At 36.9% G+C, this 20588-nt stretch overlaps 2 protein-coding genes across 2 annotated transcripts; both read right to left on the reverse strand.

The window, feature by feature from the left end:
• Positions 1–245: 245 nt before the first annotated feature.
• Positions 246–7893, reverse strand: LOC139117187 (uncharacterized). The gene is made up of 5 exons (XM_070680078.1): positions 7435–7893; positions 5858–5929; positions 3611–3682; positions 2612–3090; positions 246–1722 (listed from the first exon to the last, which is right to left on the reverse strand). The coding sequence occupies exons 1-5, from the start codon at positions 7745–7747 to the stop codon at positions 1366–1368; spliced, it is 1293 nt and encodes a 430-aa protein (XP_070536179.1). The 5' UTR covers positions 7748–7893; the 3' UTR covers positions 246–1365.
• A 2983-nt stretch (positions 7894–10876) lies between these two features.
• Positions 10877–18125, reverse strand: LOC139117188 (uncharacterized). The gene is made up of 4 exons (XM_070680079.1): positions 17733–18125; positions 15742–15813; positions 14539–15017; positions 10877–13534 (listed from the first exon to the last, which is right to left on the reverse strand). The coding sequence occupies exons 1-4, from the start codon at positions 18082–18084 to the stop codon at positions 13178–13180; spliced, it is 1260 nt and encodes a 419-aa protein (XP_070536180.1). The 5' UTR covers positions 18085–18125; the 3' UTR covers positions 10877–13177.
• Positions 18126–20588: the final 2463 nt, after the last annotated feature.

Consider the following 20588-nt stretch of genomic DNA (forward strand, 5'->3'; position numbering starts at 1 on the left):
ATTGATTCGTGCTTGTAAATCCGTATAAGTGCGCCGATGTTGCAAGACTAAAATCTATGAGGTTTCATTATTGGACGACTTTTTTGCTCAACAAACTGCAAACACTGTAGTCCAATGTCACGGCAACGAACAGATCTGATGTTCCGGAAGAAGACACTTTGTCATTTCTACACGGTGACGAAGATAGCGCTAACTCTGAAACTGGAACATGTGAGAAGTTAACAGGATGGCCAGAGATTGTCCCATTTTCAATGCAGAGAAACGATTTTATTACAAAAGCATCATTGGATTGGCGATGCACACAATAAAAGATGAGTTTTTGACAACGGTTGCTTTTCTTGTGTTGCATGTCTCGATCCATATCATTTTTCAATCCTTTGTGAAATCCAACATATCGAAAACATCGTACATCATTAAAGAGTTCCCTTACCACTCCCTATAACGTAATACATCGTGATTATAAACCTGTGTTCAAAAAAATCTGTTTAATAAATATGAAAAACGTAGACATGTGCGCATTTGCTTTAGTAATTTGCAAAATATTTATCATCATAGTATTTTTGAATTCTTCTAAGTTGAAGTTATCCCACTGATTCTTTTTCTCAAATAATTTGGCTTAATCGACCGATCTATGCAAAAATTCATAATTCGGGTTAAATACTGGCACGAATAGCAGTGGCGATATACATGTGGTGTTTCCCATAAGACTTGTGGCTTTTAGTTAGCTTTAAATTTCCAGGACATTCAATGACACCATACCATCGATATGCTCTAAGATTAGACATGCCAGCTTCCAACTTATCTAATCTAGAAGTAATTTCAAAATTGTACAAAGTATTATATCCCATAACTTTTGAATACTGTTTAAATGGCAGCAGCAAGACACAACAATAAAATGTCACGCTAGAAACCGTTTTGAAATGAGCCTTGATATATGATTAACACGATTGGAACAATTTTGGGATAATTGAATGGTAAAGTAAATGTGATCTCATCTGCTTTTCTTTTTACATTACACACTCGTTTTTATAATTATAAGTAATTTGTATTATTGCAACATTAAACTATCTGGACCCTAAAACGTTTGAGAAATTTAAAGATTATGAAAATCCAATTATCCCAAATTAGTTCCAATCGTGTTGACTATACATTTTCTGTGATTGGTTTGGTAAGCTCTTAATTTGATCTCGGAATTTTGCTTTTTTATTGTCATTTGAAATAAATTACTCACTTGAAAATTGTCTCTCCTTTTTCCTGTTCATGCAAATATAACGTTATTATGTTTGTTTCCGTTTCGAGGTGACTATTACGATGTACATGTTTCGCAATCAATTATACAATCATGAACCTGACGCAGTGTTTTGCTCAATCGAAGTTGGCATGTATCTGTCTTCGAATATATTTCTTTTCCATATCTATTTCCACAGGACTGAAGTAAAATCTATTCGACGGATTGAGGGTTATATAAAAAGCCACAAACACAAACACTCTGTAGAAGACATCGGCAACATGGAGGCAAACAACGCTGACGAAGAATGCATTCTGGTAGCAAATCTGAGTGGCCCTGTCCCCTCCACACGAAAGGGTGTAACAACAGCCGAGTAGGACGGAAAACTGCAGGGGTACCAAACACATCAGAGAATTTCGGATTTCGATCATTTCCGATTTCTCTCTCCCTCTGAGTCGTGATATGTGTTGATCAGCGTCTTTCATGCCAATTTCCTGAAATTTTAAGAAAGAAAAAAACGAGAAAGCATCACTATTTTTGCAGAATGAAGTCAATTCATAGCATTGGAAGTGTATTTGTATTTAATTTCTTTCAATGCCATTTTTCTTTTACCGAACTTAAATTGGGCATTGTTGTGTAGGACTTTATTTTTGGATGACTTGTCATGGTGCAATATTATCTTCAGTGATTAAAGTCCGAGGTCATGAATCTTTCAGATCGACCAAAAACGGAATATAAACGGAAATGGTGATGAAATCTTCAAAGATTGCCATACGAGCGGTTTGTTGTGCAACATTTTACATTTTTGTTACACATGAAAGGTAATCCGTTCATCCTTTGCTGTGTATCGTAATTAAATAAATGGAATGTCATATGTACTGTCTGTTCGAACGATCATCAATCATAGAGTCATGTAATCTCAACTGTCAGATTAGAGTGAAAGACATGGTATTAAATGCCAAAGTTAGTTACTTATGTTTCAGTTGAAAAAGTGTGCTTAGTTACTTATGCTTCGGTTAAATAAGTGTGACTTTGAGAGTGAAAGACATGAACTTTTGCTTAAACTTTCTTCAAGGAATCTCTCAGACATTCTCTTTCAAAATTAGAAAGAAAATCGCTTTTCGAAAAACTTAAATCGCGAAAAATCTTCTTACATCAAACACCTTTACAATGAGGCCCCTCAAGTCCTGGATCAAAAAAAAAGTGTAGAAGTTTGAGAGTCTAAATATTTGTCCCCCTTAGCTCATTATACCTCAAGCACCAAAGACATGCGCTCTGACGTGTAAGTAATGCAGTCCTATACACTTCACCTTTTTATGCTAAAATACCAAATCACCATTAAAGGATATGGTGATGATAAAATGAGTTATTTCTTTAGCCTACCTCTTTCAGTTGGATCCAAGCTGTCTTCTCTAGGGTTGTCTCGTGCAGCCTAGACATCCTCGGCTCCATAAACCATGAAATATACACAGGGAGGGCAACCACGAGGTGTTCCAACAGACTGAATGTGTGGCCGGTCTCCCAGAAAGGTGTCAACAACACGATATCGTTGAAGACAAGGAAAAGTAGAACGAACCTCTCCACCACGCTCAGTGACATCAACCAGAAGGAGACGAAACCATCGTCAGTGCGTCCTCGAATCAAGTATTTGATTGCTATTGTTTCGAAGTTTTTGTACAGGGCTTGCAAGAGAATATAGCTCTCTTTGGTAACAAAACCAATGTAATAGTCGACCCCGTTGAGGATGTTTCGTGTCAAGAATAAGGTACCATTATACACAAAAGTTATCACTGGCAAAACGATTAGCTGGTGGACTAGCTTAAGCAGCTGAGTCCACTCTTGTTCGTTCACGTCGCACAAACCTGGAAAAGAAGTAAGAAGATAATTTTTAAAGTTGATTCTGTTTTCATTTTCACCGTCTCTCAGTCACTGATATTGCATTATATTTGCTTGTAGGGTTTAACTAGACTTGAAATATTAAGAAACTTGATTAGAACTCTCATAAACATGTATTAAGCTTGCCATGTTGATAGTAGCTAACTTTTCATGTCTGTTACATGGGCATTAAATGTCGAATTTTACTTAATTAAACTTAATGTTGTTAACCCTTGCGGGGCTGTGAACAGACGTTGATTAATTGTATCGACTAAAGTAGTATAGGGAAAGTTGATAGGAGGAAGGATGTAATAGAACCACTAGGACTCACTTATTGGTTTTGATGACTTTTGATTCCGTTATGACACTTCTTCTCACTAATTGGTTTTTGCACAACATAAATCTGTATCAGCCTGTCTGTCTCGCCATACCTTTTAGAACCTATATGTTCTTATAAAATATGTTTAGTGTACTTAAATAACAATAGAATATTTATGGAGTACAAACCATTGTCTTTGTTGAAAAAGGGGACATCCTCCTTGAGGTCCGTAAAACCATCTATATTGACATTCTGATTACCTGCAAGAAAGATTTTCATTTTACTCCGTTTGATCACCTGTTTCAGAACTTCTGTGAAATTATTTGACTCTAATAATGTATTTTAAGGTAACAAAGTTGAGATTAAGCCACGGTCTCAGTGGGAAAAACGTGGCAAATGAACGCTCTGATATACATATGGCTACTGTCTGAGTTGTGTGACTTTTGAATGTGTCGTTCGGTCTCCGAGACAAATGGCTGACTGCTGGTGTACGTTACGTCGTACGCAAAAACCAAAAACTTGCGCTACTGTATCATAGTATACACAGCCAGGAAATTCAATAAAACGTACCATAAAATGTACATCGTCGTTCATCCTTGATTCAAACCTGCCCTCTTTTGAAGCCCAATCAATAAATAGGTTATTTCCTCATTTACGCCCGAAAACCACTACATTTCTGACCCGACGCACTCGATCCGATTAAATAATAATACGTAATAGAAACTTTGGCAGGCCCGGAAATTCAATACATTTTATTGTCTGCCAAGTGGATGGTGCTTATAGTGGTAATATTGATGATGCCCGAGCCGAAGGCAAGGGTATCATCAATATTACCCTGTATGCGCAACAAATGATCATCCTACTATAAGAATCATGAGTTTTTAATAATTTATTATTCATACATTTAATTTTTAAGGTTCCAAGACAAATTGACCTTTTTAAGCTAACAATTCTCTGGTGGATAATAAGCTTAGAACCCCGTAAATTATACATTTTCTGAAATCCTAGTTAAAGGGTAACATTTTGGTACCACAGTGTCACCATTATTTACATAACTATCACGTGGCAGGTAATTTGCATAACCTTTCAAAAATCGGTTTTCCCTATGTTTTGTCTTAATGATCCAAACCATCTGATTAAAATTTTCTAGAATGCAAGCTGTCACAACGCTCCTTCAAAGTGTGTCTCAGATTCTTTTATATTTTGCTTAGTTTTTTTTTTAGCACAATTTTTAAGAAATCAACTGGGGTTAAATTCACCGTTCTGGAAGTTTTTCTGGCGTAAAAATTGTTTTAGAAGATTAAAAAAAATTCTGAGGCATACTTTGGAAGATCTTTTCATCAGCTTGCATTCACACAAATTTCAGCTTTATATCTCCAAGCACTGAAACAAAACATAGGGAAATCCGATTTTTTAAGGGTTATGCAAATTACCTGTCATGTGATAGTTATGTTAACTATGGTAATACCGTGGTAACCAAAATGTTTCCCTATATCTAGGCTTTCAGAAAATGTATAATTTACGGGGGTTCTGAGCTTATTTACCACCAGGGAATTGTTAGATTAAAAAGGTCAAGTTCTTGTCTTAGAATCTTAACACCGAACACACACTTTCTATCTGTAAAAGGAACGTTTTGAATAGATAAATATTTTCTTTACCCATCTTCTGGTCTCACATACTGCTTGTTCCGCTGGTTTAATGTACAGCATCCCATTTGTTCTATAATTCGTAGGTCAAAAGCGTAACTTGTTGGTAAAAGGCACATTGCATGGTTATCTATTCTCACCTCGAAAATGAGACTTAAACTTTTGCTCAAATTCTCCACAAGCAAACTTTCAACCATTCTCTGTAAAAATCAGGGGTCACCGTTCGAGTTTCGATACTAAAGAAATGAATAACCAATATTTACCGATTTAAAATTCAAAATGGACGCTATTTCTGTGTTGTCTCTACGGAGAAAAAATAAATTCCCAATTTTCACAAAACTAAGCCAAATAAAATTTTACTTACTCCAAGAACTTATATTGGAACTAATTTGGGATAATTAAATCTTCATATTTTTCAAATTTCTCAATTTTGAGAAAAAAAATTTGGTGCCATATAGCTGAATGTTGCAATATTACAATTTACTCATAAAAACAAGTGTGTAACTTAAAAAGAAAAGCAGATGAGCTTACATTTCCAGGTTAAAACGACCTTACTTCACAATCCAATTAATATCCCAAATTTAGTTCCAATCGTGTTCGGATGTAATGTTTAAAATGAACCCAGAGTGGTGGGATTTTACTTTTAACTATGTCTTATCCGACGATTCTCTCTTATTTGTTTTTCGCACGATAGAAACCCCTATCAGTCTGTACTCATATGTTCTTATATAGCGATAACATATGTCTGTTGTACTTATGCAACATAAAATATTTTTATCGAATACAAACCATTGTCTCTGTTGGAAAAACGGTCATTCTCTTTGAGTTCCAGAATACCATCTACATGAAGATTCTGGTTACCTGCAAGAAAAAGTGCCATTTTCACTTAGTTTGTTCACATGTATCAGAAAATCTGCAAATGTTTTTGCCATTGCAAATGCCGTTTCAAGTAACAAAATTGAGATTAAGCAAGGGTCTCGTCGGGAAAAAACGTGGTGAGGGAAGGCTTATATATAACATTGCTACTCTCTAAGTTGTATGAATTCTGAATATGTCTTTCAGTCTCCGAGACAAATGGCCATATGTAACGTCCTACGGTACAACCTATAAGTGGCCCTACTGTATCACAGTATAAACTACCAGTAAATTCAATAAAGCGTATTGTAGAATTAAAATGTACATCGTTGTTCAACTTTGGTCCAGATCTTGCTTTTGTCTTGAAGCCCATGGCAATCAATAAAGTAGTCATTTACGCTCAAAGACTTCTACATTCTACATTCTGCATTCCTGACAGTAAACATTCGATCCAGTTTAAGAATAATACATGATAGCAACTTTGACAGGCCTGGAATACATTTTATTGTCTTACCAAGTGAATGATGGTTACAATGGTAATGTTGTTGATGCCCGAGCCGAAGGCAAGGGTATCATCAATATTACCCTATATGAGCAGCAAATGGTGATCTTACTCTTGCTGTCATGAGATTTTAATTTCATTATTCATGTATTTAGCTTTTTTACACCAAAAATATTCTTTGTATCTCTGAGAGGGATGTCATTCATAGATAAATGTTTTCTTCACAAATCCTCTGGCCCTACACACTGCTGATTATGTTGGGTGAATGTAGGCTAAAATTGCGTAACTTCGAGGTGAAAGGCATACTGCGTATAGTTATCTATTCAAGTTTTGATCTATTCGTGTATTAACTGGTTAGCTCGAAAATGCAAGACTTCAAACTTTGGCGAAATTCGCTTTACAATTTTAACCTATCTCTAGATTTCAAAATCAAGACTAAAAATCAGAGGTCACCGTCTAAATTTGTTTAACTAAAGAAAGGTATTAACCAATATTTGGAATCCAATTGGCCTCTGTGCATGTGCTTTCTCTACGGGGAAAATTAAATTCCCTTTTTACACAAAACTAAACCGGCGAAAAGTTAACTTACTCCAAGAGCTTCAAAATAAGCCCCACAAAAGAATTTTAAATGTTTGAGAGTCTGAATATATGTCCCAGAGGCGCATTCTACCTTAAACAAGTCATATACTGTAATCTGGCTCTTTTAGGTTAAACTTGAAGCAAATTCACCAAGAAATGCCACTTTGCCCCATATCTTTGGAATTGGAGAACTTGAACTTTCCAGGAAAGTGCAAATACGGTCAAGTGTTTTGAACGTAATGCTTTTTGATTTTGTGTCGTAGGAAATCGATTGTCAGTTAGCGTAGATCCCCGCGTCAACAGAGGAAGCCGGAACTGCTTAAGTGAAAGGGGGAATTCCTCCAAAAGCCTTGGGCTTTGTTGTCAACAGAATACACCACCCTTTCTATTTGTGTGTGTGTGACGTTGTATACAGTAACTGTTTACAAACCTCCATTTTCGTCGCACAGATTGCGCCACAAGACGATTTCCACATCTTCAATGCAGTCGTCCCTTTCTAGCTCTCTGAGAACGATTACCAGTCGAAACACTGTCACTTTGCTGCCGACATGTTCCAAACCTTTCCTCGTCGGCGACCCAGTTATCGCTAGGAAAGCAGTTATCGCGTCCGGAACTCCGAGTCTCTCTAATAAATCTCTATAATCACCGCCAATATAACGAGGAACATCAAGACGAATAGAGAGTTTGGTGACCAGTTCTTGAAAGCAGCCCAACTCAGAAAGTTTCAAATCCCCGACTTTCATTACTCTTAAAGGAAATGCAAGCTTTCTTTGTGATCACGCTGCTTGTAATGTAGTGTGCTATACAAAACTGAGTGGTAAAATGAAGGTCCCGGGAATGCAGGGCTTATTTCAGGTGTACACAAAGCTTTTGTTCTCTTTGAACCAATAAGTTGTCGCAACGATTACCTTTTCAGTTGTTCATGCAGGCACCTCGTGTTTTACGATGAACTGTCTATTTGATCATGCAGGCACCTCGTGGCTAGTCCATCAACCCAGACAACTGCACGAGACATTTTATTGGGAAACAACACTCATAACTGACATCACTTCTTGGTCTTCTGGCCAGAGGTCCATATATATATTTCTTTCATGAATATGACTTTGTTTGTGTACCTTCTATTTACTTTCTGTTCTGTGCTGTTTTGTGTCTATGTTTACAACTATTGTCTTACGAATTCTGACCTAGTGTTATTGGATTATGGAATTGTATGATTGCGATTATTTTACTCACACAGAGACGCACAAATACAGACACACACATACACTTTAAATAATGCAGTTCTTTGACAGTGGTAGACTACTTAGTATATTTAATGTTTTTACTTTCAAAAAAAGTGCTTTTACGAGCTTTTCACCCAATGTAATGATACACTCGAAAGCATTCAATATTAATCACATGTATGGAAGTGCCATTCCAATAGCTATACGTTTCTTGCAATGATGTTAAAAACAGCCTTAGTATTTAAAATATTTACATATTAGGACGAATCACAATCTAATAACCAGATATGAACTAACATTGCCCCCATGCTTCAGTGTATGTTGCAGTTGTCCATAAATTGACACTGAATCATTTAAATTGTGATGATCAACATTACAAGCAATATTCACCGTGTGATGAATTTCAATTGAAAAAATTGTTTACGTCACAAATTAGTAATCAGATAAAAATGAAAGCGCTAAAGTTCTTCAACTGCTGTCATATCATTGTATCATCATCTTATGTGCCTTTTAAGTATCTGCAGTCCTTAAAGTTATGCCGAAGTGTGAAGCTAATTAAATATGCAAGCTACCAATTAGTTGACTTAAAACTTCAAAAAGCCTTTGACTACTACTTTTCATAGTCTCGTCAATATACACGCTAAGTTTCATGAACTTTGGTTGACCTTTGATTATAAAATTCCACATTGATAAAGTTCATTAAATATGCAAATCAGTACTTAGCTGATCTAAAATTGCTCAACGACACTGACTCCTGTTTTCAGTGTCTTCAATGCACATGGTAGATTATTCAGCTTCAGTCGCGTCAATCCTCATATATCACTATATAGCCCTAATAAGGAAAGCAATTATAGTTCTCATCAAAGATGACAAGGAACCCCTTCCCCTCATACTTATACTATATATTTTCCAAAAGCAGAGATTCTAAAGTTCAATATAGTAGCAGTAGCTTAATCGAAGTATGAAGTGGGTGTATATTTGGGGTAGAAAACCTCAATTTGTGGTATTAATGATAAAAATTCATTTAAGTCTAAAACGACGCTATTTTCTGAAATGTAATATTTCACTTGGAAGAAGGGTATATGTAGAAAAAAGATATTATTTTATTTTTCATTATCTATCCTCATTCTAAAATGGCATGGGTTGAAAGACTAACACTCAAAAAAGTGATCAAAATCAGGATAAGTAAAATTAACATGCCCCTTATTCAAAATCTAAGAATGTTATTGTCAAACAAAACAGTCGTTGTTTTATATACAATTTGAAGAATGTGAACATTTCAGAAACTTTGACCCAGCCAGAGTAGAGTTAAATTCTTTGGAAATCTTGAAATTTGGAGAAAAAAGAAGCCAGGAAATCAGGCGATTTGCACACATTTGTGTAAATTAACACTTTTTTATTAAGGAACTTACGACTGCTTAACAAGCTAAAAGGTGAACCCAATCAATATTTTAATCTGGGGTTAACAACTCAATTAAAATTTAATGAATGTTTGCAAAAAGTGATTGTTTTTTGAGCAAAATACGCTGTGTTGGGTACAGCACCCCCTTAAAACATTACTTAGACCATGGCAAACTTTAGTGTTTTTAAGAGCTACAAAATAAGCTCCCGAAAGTGGTAGACCTGAAAAGAATTTGTCTGCCTGTAACCGAGGCGCATTCTATCTTAACGTGTTCTGATGATTAAAACATATAATATACATAAACTGAGAGAGTGTGTGCTAGGTCTATATATAGACCAAAGGAATGATATTAGCCATCTTGGATAATAACTCCGCTGCATAAATAAATCCCCATATTTTGTTGATAGCTTCAGTATTTCTCACCTTTTAAAGTCCATTTTTATCAGCAAAGTCAAAAAGTAGTGTCAAAGGAATGGTCTTTCCGTAGATTACGTACCGTCGCCTGCGAATTCGGTCGGATAAGCGTGTCAGCAATGCATAGGGACGCAAATTCAACCTGCGCATTGTAGCAGTATAGTTCAGCAGCATTTATTTCCTGATATTTGTAGGTGTTGGACTTAAAAATCGTAAGATGGACATCTTCCTTGCAAAAAATTATGAAATGAATGAAATTTACTTGACGCTTCCCTGTACGACAGAGGCCAACGGTCTTACGTAAATAACACATAGAGAATATCGGAGTACACCTAAGTATCTCGAAACTTAGCGTATAATGAAATTCCGCATGTCCAAGAATCATGTGCGTAATAGCATGATATTATAATGTGGTCACTATATTGAGAAAAGAAATTTAGTTTTGTGTATACTTGAGCCGTTTAAACTTTTTCAGCACTGTGGTTTCCGCTTTGTCTCGCACGTTGTACGTGTAGTTGCACGAACCTAGAGAAGTGTACTCGTGCCACAGATTTAAACCGGCAATGAAAATAGGGAGGAAACATATTTACATAGAAGCATAGAAAAAGTCACTACTCTGACCATTTCATATCGTAGTTACAAATGAAAAATGTATAATGTTAAGGTCATCACGAAAGTGCGGCGAAGTACAGTGTATTCCGACACGAGCGCCACGCAACGTCCAACACGAGTCGTTGCACTGATGCGCTCATCCATTAATCTATTTTCGTAATTACCTCTATGCAAATTAGGTTTTAAAATTTAGTTATTCCGAGCAGTCCTAACGATTAATGCAAGGTACGAGGTACATAATGATTTATTTAAGCAAATTACATCAATGGGTATAATCAAAAAGAGCTCGAGAACAAAGGTATATATAGTACATTTATGATTTGCTATTCTGCTAAAATAACGTTGAAGAGATAACTTTAACACCTGTTGTCAATTTCGATACGATATATATAGAAGGCAGCGTAATGCGGAAATCCCATATCACAAGGGCTGCACGTGTTCCACACGTCATCAGACAGGTATGCAGGATACATACCTCCATCAGAGGACTTTTACAATAAAAACAAAACAGTCAGTTCAATATTCTCGAGAAGGCGCAACAGATAACCTGCAACATTTTATTTAAGATATATGGCGCTTCTGAGCCTCAGAAACTAGCTCTGACCACGACATATACTAAAAGTAATATTCATCGTTCCCAGTATTGCGAGGTGCCTTTTAATTTTTTTTCCTATCTATCAAGTTCGGGTAGGACAATGTACACCAACATAAAATTTCTGTCAGTATCTAAATGTCTATCATCCGCAGACATTACATCATGTCGAAAATACCAAAATAAAAGCTTCACATACAAAGGCTGTGTTGACAAGATGAATGCTTTAGTTGTAGACGTGATACAGGAAGTAAAGTAAGAAAAGAAGTCAATACACAGTTTTACAAAGGGAACATGGAACATCAAATGAGAATTAAACGAGATGGCTTGATATTGGAGGAAATAGGTAAAGGTGGATTAGTCCCACAGATATATCCATGACAAAGGAAAGGAATACGATTGCGCAGTAACCATAACATTGTCTAGAGTATTTTGGAAATTAGCATGATTCGGATATTGCCCTGTAGAGCAACGAACAGCAAATGCGACTTAAATGTCAGCTATCATTAGATGAGCAACTTTATTTCGACAAAACACATATTTGACATTTTTAAAGAAAGACATGACATACTTAGTATGTATTTTACGTTTCGTTCAACGGTTTTCTGAAATTTTTGTTGTATTAAAAGATCCATTCAACTAAAATTATGAAATTCAGCGTATCCAAGCATTGTACACATCATTAAGCTTACCTGATATAGTTCCCCTATTTTTTCCTGTACATAATACTGTGCAAATACGTGTAAACCTCGTGTATTCAAAACATCATGCTCAAACAATAAACATATTTGAGCTTGGACAAATGTGCGTAATCAACATCAAGTTTAGGATTGTTTAACACAAAAGTTGCAAAATGATAAACTTTTTTCTCGAGCCTCAGATATCATGCTGGGTAAAACTAGATGTAAAGAAACCTTGTACACTTCATCCTTTTTTGAAACACTCTTAGAATTAAGTTACAGCCATGTATCCTTTTCAAATTGAGCTTGTTCTCATCATTTGGATTTTGAAAATTGCAATTTTCTTTTCTATATACACTACGCACTAATTTCAACCAAACAAAAAAACCAATTGTCTAGTTTTTCATGTTTATACAAATATAAGGATTTGCCAAAATGTTTACTTCGGTTCAGAGGTAGATATGACAGATTCGCTCAATCAAATCTTTCTCAGAAAGTACTTCTTTTCCATATCTATTTCCACAGGGTCGAAGTAAAATCTGCCCGGGGGATTAATAGTTATGTAACAGGCCACAAACACAAGCACTACAGACTGTAGAAAACATCAGCAACATGGAGAAAGACAACGCTGAAAAAAATGAATTCAGGTAGCATACAAAAATACTTAGATTGCAAAGAGCTACCGTCACTGGGCCTTTAAGTCGTCATTGATTCGTGCCTGTAAAATTCGTGTAAGTGCGCCAATGTTGCAAGACTAAAATCTATGCGATTTCATTATTGAACGACATTTTGGGTTCAAAAAACTGCAAACGCTGCGGTCCAAATGTCATAGCAACGAACAGATCTGAAGGCAATACGTTTCGGAAGAAAGATAATTTGTCATTACACGGTGACGAAGATGGCGCCAATGTTGAAACTAGAAGATGCACGGAGGTAACAGGTTGGTGAGATCATTGATAAAGGACTTTGATAAAGGACTTAAATTATCCTTTATCCTTGATCCTTGATACAGGACTTAAATTAATCTTTGTGATTAATTTGGTAAGCTCTTCATTGGAACTTTGAATTTTGCCATTTTATTGTCATTTCAAAATGAAATGCTGGTATTAATCACTTGAAAATTGTCTTTCCTTTTTCCTGTCCATGCTAATATAACGATATAATGTTTGTTTCTGTTTCGAGGTGACGATGATGATGACCATGTTTCGCAACCACTTATACCAGCAGAACTTCACAGTTCAGTGTTTTGCTCAATCAAAGTTGGCATTTAGCTGTCTTCGAATATACTTCTTTTCCATATCTATTTCCACGGGACTGAAGTAAAATCTATTCGATGGATTTAGAGTTATATAATAAGCCACAAACACAAACACTCTGTAGAAGACATCGGCAACATGGAGGCAAACAACGCCGACAAAGAATGCGTTCTGGTAGCAAATCTGAGTGACCCTGTCCCCTCCACACGAAAGGGTGTAACAACAGCCGAGCAGGACTGAAATCTGCAGCGGTACCAAACACATCAGGGAATTTCGGATTTCGATCATTTCCGATTTCTCTCTCCCTCTGAGTTGTGATATGTGTTGATCGGCGTCTTTCATAACTATTTCCTGTAAATTTAAGAACGGAAAATGAGAAAGCATCACTATATTTGCAGGTCGACGTCATTTAATACCTTGAACTGTATATTTTTATTTTGCTGCTATCTTTTTTTACTGAACTGATTGTTGGAATTTTTAAGTGGGTTTGGATACCTTGTCATGGTGCACTTTTATTTTTAGCGATTAAAGTCCGTGGTCATAAATCTTTCAGATCGACTTGGAAAAATGGCGTATAAATGGAAATGCTGATCGCATCTTCAAAATTCCATACAAGCGGTTTGTTGTGCAACATTTCATAGTAAACAAAGCTGCACCTCGTTGTTACGAATTGAAGGCAATTCGTTTATTTTTTGCTGTGCTTCATAATTCAAAAGTCAAAGAATGTAAAGTGTACTGTCTGTTCGAACGATCATCAATTGTATATTCAACTGTCAAATTAAAGTGAAGTCTTGATATTAAACTTAATATTATAAGCTTACTATGATATTAAAAGTCTAAATTAGCTACCATGGTACTTCAGTTAAGGTAGTATGCATCTCGAAAGTGAAAGACTTAAACTTTCGCTCAAACTTTCCTTAATGAAACTTTTAAGCATTCTCTTACCAAATCAACAATACAAATCAGGGGTCACCGTGCAAAGTTTGGAACAAGCGAAACATATTACCCAACGTTTTACGTTTTGCGATTTTTGAAAGTCAAAATGGCCGCCATCCAGGTGTTAACTTTATGGGGAAAATTTTATTTTGGATTTCCGAAAAACTAAGACTGTGAAAGTGTTTCTTTCTCCAAGAGCTTTAAAATGAGCCCCCACAAGTGATAGATCAAAAAAGAATTGTAGAAAATTGAGATTCCGAATATCTGTCCCCGAGGCGCGTTCTACCTTAAGCAATAAATACACGCGTTCTTACATGTAACTAATGCGCAGTCCTATACGCTTCACCTTTTTATGCTAAAATCCCAAATCACCAGTAAAGGACATGGTGATGATAAAATGAGTTATTTCTTTAACCTACCTCTTTCAGTTGGATCCAAGCTGTCTTCTCCAGTGTTGTTTCATGCAGCCTAGACATCCTCGGCTCCATAAACCATGAAATATACACAGGGAGGGCAACCACGAGGTGTTCCAACAGACTGAATGTGTGACCGGTCTCCCAGAAAGGCGTCAACAACACGGTATCGTTGAAGACCAGGAAAAGCAGAACGAACCTCTCCACCACGCTCAGTGACATCAACCAGAACGAGACGAAACCATCGTCAGTGCGCCCTCGAATCAGGAATTTGATTGCTATTGTTTCGAAGTTTTTGTAAAGGGCTTGCAAGAGAATATAGCTCTCTCTGGTAACGAAAGCAATGTAATAGTTGATCGCGTTTCCGACGTGTCGCCACAAGAATAAAGTAGCATTATATACAATAGTTATCACTGGCATAACAATTAGCTGGTAGACTAGTTTTACCAGCTGAGTCCACTGTTGTTCGTCCACGTCGCACAAACCTGGAAAAGAAGGAGGAAAAGAATCTTCAAAGAGTCGATTCTGTACTGTTTCACCGACTCTTGGCTAGCTGCTATACATGTATAAGGCCTGCTTTCCTATTCTAAACTAAGAAGCTAAATTTCAGTGAAAAGTGCAAGAACGTTCACAGATGAAGTAAAAGAAGATTCCGCCACCATGACCAACGTACAAAATTTGTTATGAACTTTGTATCGTTTGCAACACCCGACACCAGCGCCCTCCCCCCGTTTGCCACCCACCGTCTTCGTTAAATATTAAACTAATGACCCAAATGCAAAGCTCCAATAATCCAATGACATCTTCCTCGCTATAGAATGATCGATTTTCGTATGATAGGGATGTATCTAGGGCATGGTCGGACTCTTACTGTACGTGTGAAGAATGTTTAATATCAAATTTCACTTGTATAATTCTATTTTTTTAATTTTGTAAACCCCACTTAACAAACAGACGTTGGTTAATCTTATTAACTAAATTAGTTACAAGGAAGGATGATAGGAGGAAGGAGCTAATATTTCAAATGAACCCAAAGTGGTAGGATTCACTTATTGATTTTTAATAGCTAAACAATGTTATACAAACGATTTTCACTTATTTGTCTTTGCACGACAGATACCCGTATCAGTCTGTACTCATTATGTTCTTATGTAGCGATAACATTTGTCAGGTGTATTGATGTATAAAATATTTTTATCGAATACAAACCATTTTCTCTATTGGAAAACCTGTCATTCTCTTGGAGTTCCAGAATATCATCTATATGAAGATTCTGATTATCTGTAAAAAAGAGAGTCATTTTTACTTCGTTTGTTCTCGTATATCAGAAATCTGCAAAATGACGAATGAGTCACTGCTGCTGTACATTATCATACATGCTGTGCCTGTATCGCCATTCTCCTATTGTTTAGACGGTACTGATATGAACCCGTAGTTAAAATAGTTAAAATACGAATTATATTTCCACTGTAACCGAACTACTTACAGCTAAGCGTACGCGTGACCTTCCCTGGTATGTTCATATATATGTAAAACAGCCGAGAGAATAAGACTTGTGACACTCCGAAACTTCATTGTGATTAAGGTCAAAATTTGTTGTTTGCAGTCAGTTCACTGGCATTGCACGTAGGTACAAGTACAGTTGTACCAAAAACATACAAACGATCGCATTGAAAATTTCTCTGTTTTGCCGACACCTGTTATCGTTTACGGCCGGTCCCATAGTGTTTTCATGTCGTCTACGCTGCTGAAGAATACGGTCCCGGCTGACAATGCATCATGATAGAAACATTTATGTTGACGAGTTTAAGTATGTAGGTGGCGAATTTCATCGTTTACGGCCATGAATGAGCTACAAAAATCCAACCGCACTGAAAATACTCGCGACAGGCAAGGTGTACACATTATATTTCCGATTTGTCCTGTCAGTGAGATTCACAGGGCATGATCGTGTCCGGTGCGGGTTTCGGATACAATGTAAGATACTAGGAAGGGAAAGTCAAACTTTCGTTTAGATTGTTATAAGAAGTTAACTTCTATTTAGACAAGCAAGTAACGAAAATATACGAGCGGGCGATGTAAATTCCTTTGAAATGTTTTATTCATACAACAACACAATCCCGAACGAGTTACCATGCTACAGCTTACAGTGTACTAACTTCACGTTTTCCCAAATCCGCTCAAATTCCTCTCTAAGATGGTAAATTCGGCATATTAGACGTCTGAGGACATGTATAATTCTTGATGATAAACTGACTGGTACGGCTATTAAATCCACTGTGCATTCATAGATGTCGCAAAGCTGCTTGCTCTAACTCTATGCTCTCAGCTGTTCATACTCGATCGAGTTTGAAATCGAACGCTGGCGCGGCGCGAGTATTTTGACCCGATTTTGGCGGGCCTCATAACTTTCGCGAAGGGATGAGATTATGTTCCAAAACACGAAAACACACTCATTTTATACACTCCAGCCTATGTTTTACTTCCACCGCCATTTTAAGCTCAAAATAAATCTTCTTCAAATTGTGAAAACCTGTGTCGACATCTTAATGTTTAAATTGTTCGCTTTATAAGTGTGATATAAACCCTCCCTTGAAGTAGAATGGCCAAACAGCGGAATAATATCAAAAAGTGAGACGGTACGTTGTCATCACTCCTTAGCAACCAACTTTTTTATGAGTACAGCGAGGAGCAAGAAAGGTCGATTTCAGTTGATTTCGTCTCTAATTTCGGAACGTCCGTAGGAAAACAGTCATAACCAAAGCATGTATGTGTGACATAGAGTGATGTGCCTGTATTTTGACGAGTTGCGCAGCAACAAGTCAAAACGCGGACACATCACGAGAATACGACGCGGTATCGCCCAAACTTCGTGTAATAACCCCTAATTACGTCCTACCGTACAACCAACAATTTGCGCTTCTGTATCATAGTATACACTGCCAGGAAATTCAATAAAGCGTATCGTAGCATAAAATGTACATTCTCGTTCAACCTTGATTGAAACGCAGCCCTTTCCTTGAAGCCCAGTCAATAAAGTATGTCATTTTGTGTAGATCACCGCGTCAACAGAGGAAGCCGGAACTTATAAAGTGAAAGGGGAAAATCCCTTCTGAAGCCCGATATATTTTAATCAACGGAATGCGCCACTCTTTTATATTTTATGAGTGTGACGTTGTATTCAGTAACCGTTTACAAACCTCCATTTTCGTCGCACACATTGCGCCACAAGACGATTTCCACATCTTCAATGCAGTCGTGCCTTTCTAGCTCTCTGAGAACGATTACCAGTCGAAACACTGTCACTTGGCTGCCGACATGTTCCAAACCTTTCCTCGTCGGCGACCCAGTTATCGCTAAGAAAGCAGTTATCGTGTATGGAACCCCGAGTTTCTCTAATAAATCTCTGTAATCGCCGCCGATATCACGAGGAACATCAAGACGAATAGATAGTTTGGTGACCAGTTCTTGAAAGCAGCCCAACTCGGAAAGTTTCAAAGCCTTGACTTTCATTGCGCTTAAAGGAGGCGCAGGCCTAAGTTTGCTTGTCATCAGGCTGCTGGTAATGGTGTTTGCTTTACAAAACTGCGTCGTACAATGAAGGTCTCAGCGTTTTGTTCGCTGTGGACCAATAGGTTGTCGCGACGATAAACTATGCAAGCCGAGGTGGCCCAGTTCTTCATTTAATCACCTCGTTTCTAGTCTGGCAAATCAGACTACGGCGTGACCTTTTATACAGAGACAGTAACACATACACACAAAGGGTACTGCAGTCCTTGGCAATGGTAGCTGACTTATTATGTTTAATGTTTTCGTTTTCAAAAAGGTGATTTGAGAGCAATTAACCCAATGTAACGATACACTGGAAAGCAAATTCAATTTTAATCACAATTCATGGATTTGGCTTTCAGATAGCTATACGATCTCTTGATTTGCGACATTTTTGTTTGTGTGATGTTCATTTGTTATCTGTTTCTGTGTCCCCTTAAATTAGTACAAATTAATGATTTCGCTTAAAATGAAAGCTTTTAATGAAAAATTCTTTGAATGCCGTCATATCATTGCATCATCATCTTATGTAGCAAGTTGAATTGCTGTTGGTCAAGTCTCAAGTCCTTCTCAAGTTTTATATGGCAAAGTGTGAAAGCTAATTAAATATGCAAACTACCAATTAGCTGACGGTAAACTTCAAAACGTCTTTGACTACAGTGCAACAGTCTCGTCAATATGCAGAGTACGTTTCATGAACTTCGGTTGGGCCTTTAATGTAAATGTTCCGCATTGGAAAAGTTCATTAAATATGCAAATCAGTACTTACCTAATATAAAACTACTTTAACTTGCGGTTATATTTTAGTGTCATCAATGTACATAGCAGTTTAATTATTTTGCTTTTAACAACTCGTACGTTGAATATTCCAATTAGTAATCAGCTGACGTAAAAAGCACTCAACATCACTGCATATTTCTTCAATATCCATAGCAAGTTTCGTCAACTTTGGTCTGATAGCTTTAGCCCTAATAGGGAAAGTTCCTCAAATGTATAAATTAGTAATTAACTGATGTAAAAATGCGAAATGGCTGTCATCAATCTTCAATGTAGAAAGTTTCGTCAACTTTGGTCCAGTCGATCAAGATACATGTCCGATCCGCAATAAGGAAATAGTACCAGTACTTGTGGGAACACGTTAGCTAAAATGATCAGGTACAATGATCCGGGAAATGGAAATTCCCTTCTTTGAATTTCATGGCATGTCGTCATTTGTTGACAGAAGTGTTGACCGTAAGTCAATTTTACAGAAGGCCTACAAGGAAAGCAACATATTGTGTTCTAACTTTATTCTTGTACAGCGTATCGGACGGTGGAGCTGCATGAAGGAGAAATATATCGACATAGAAGCATGGAAACGGTCACTACTCAGACTATTTCATATCCTGGTTAAAAATGTAAGATGTATAATGTCAAGCCACTTATCACGAAATTACAGCGAAGTATGTACTTTGACAACAGCGCCGCGCAACGCCCGCCGACATGAGTCGCTGCGCTGATGTTCTCGTGCTCTCATAATAATGTCATTTTCGTAATTACCTCACAGTATGGATAAGAATCCTACGCGACTTAGGTTTTAAAATTTGATTATTCCTGTTAGTCCTAACTATTAGTGCAAGGTGCGAGGTAGATATTTTAAGTATTCATTTTATCAAATTACAAGCATTTTGATTCGTTGTCATGTAGAATATTCATCACATCTTGCACTGTGTAAGACCGAGATATTGTGGAGGCACTGTTCTATGTTCAACAACAGGTATAAACATGCTAAATTAAATAAGTATTCGAATGGAAAAATCTGTGAATTTATTGCCAAAGAACAGTAAGCGCTTCCCATGCGATATTGCTTGAAGGTGTACATCCCAGGTCTGTCTAAATTACCTTGAGAACAAAGGTATAGTACATTTTCATTTGCGGTATTATTAAAGTAACGTTACAGAGATAAATTTATCAACTGTTGTCAACTGTGGTACGACGCAGACATCATGATAAAGAAGTCCCTAACCACAAGAGCTGTACGTGTTTCATTACGTCATCAGACAGGTATGCACGATGCATACCTCCATCAGGGTACTTTACAACAAAAACAAAACAGTTACAATATATTTCTCGAGAGGGCGCAATATCTATTTTGGTTCAGACGAAGGCACGACGGCCATACTCTGGAAGAAAGATTGTGAACTTGACATTAAGGTAATTAAAATGGCTCACGAAGGACGAACTATTATTGCTATGTTAAAATATGACAAAGTTAATATTTTACTTCTGAACATCTATGCTACAAACTCTGTTAAAGAACCAAAAAACTATTTCAATTTACTCAGTGAGGAAATTGAAAAAGCCTCACGAGATCATGCATCAGATTCCATAATATGTGGCGGTGATTTCAACTGCGTTGTAGATACATCCAAAGATAAGATTTCCTCAGCTAGGTTGTGGAATGATAGTAGTGTACAGGAGATAAAAGCTATGATGAATCAATTCAATCTGTTTGATGTTTGGAGAAG

This window comes from Ptychodera flava, chromosome 18 (assembly GCF_041260155.1).
Source record: "Ptychodera flava strain L36383 chromosome 18, AS_Pfla_20210202, whole genome shotgun sequence".
Taxonomy (NCBI): Eukaryota; Metazoa; Hemichordata; class Enteropneusta; family Ptychoderidae; genus Ptychodera; species Ptychodera flava.

Excerpts from the sequence above, each read along its gene's own strand:
- LOC139117187 (XM_070680078.1), bottom strand. The coding sequence starts at position 7,747 with ATGAAAGTCGGGGATTTGAAACTTTCTGAGTTGGGCTGCTTTCAAGAA. Across the intron at positions 3,091-3,610 it reads CTTTTTCAACAAAGACAATG|GTTTGTGCGACGTGAACGAA; the intron begins GTTTGTACTCCA and ends CTTCTTTTCCAG. Across the intron at positions 1,723-2,611 it reads CTTGGATCCAACTGAAAGAG|GAAATTGGCATGAAAGACGC; the intron begins GTAGGCTAAAGA and ends TTAAAATTTCAG.
- LOC139117188 (XM_070680079.1), bottom strand. The coding sequence starts at position 18,084 with ATGACAAGCAAACTTAGGCCTGCGCCTCCTTTAAGCGCAATGAAAGTC. Across the intron at positions 15,018-15,741 it reads GTTTTCCAATAGAGAAAATG|GTTTGTGCGACGTGGACGAA; the intron begins GTTTGTATTCGA and ends CTTCTTTTCCAG. Across the intron at positions 13,535-14,538 it reads CTTGGATCCAACTGAAAGAG|GAAATAGTTATGAAAGACGC; the intron begins GTAGGTTAAAGA and ends TTAAATTTACAG.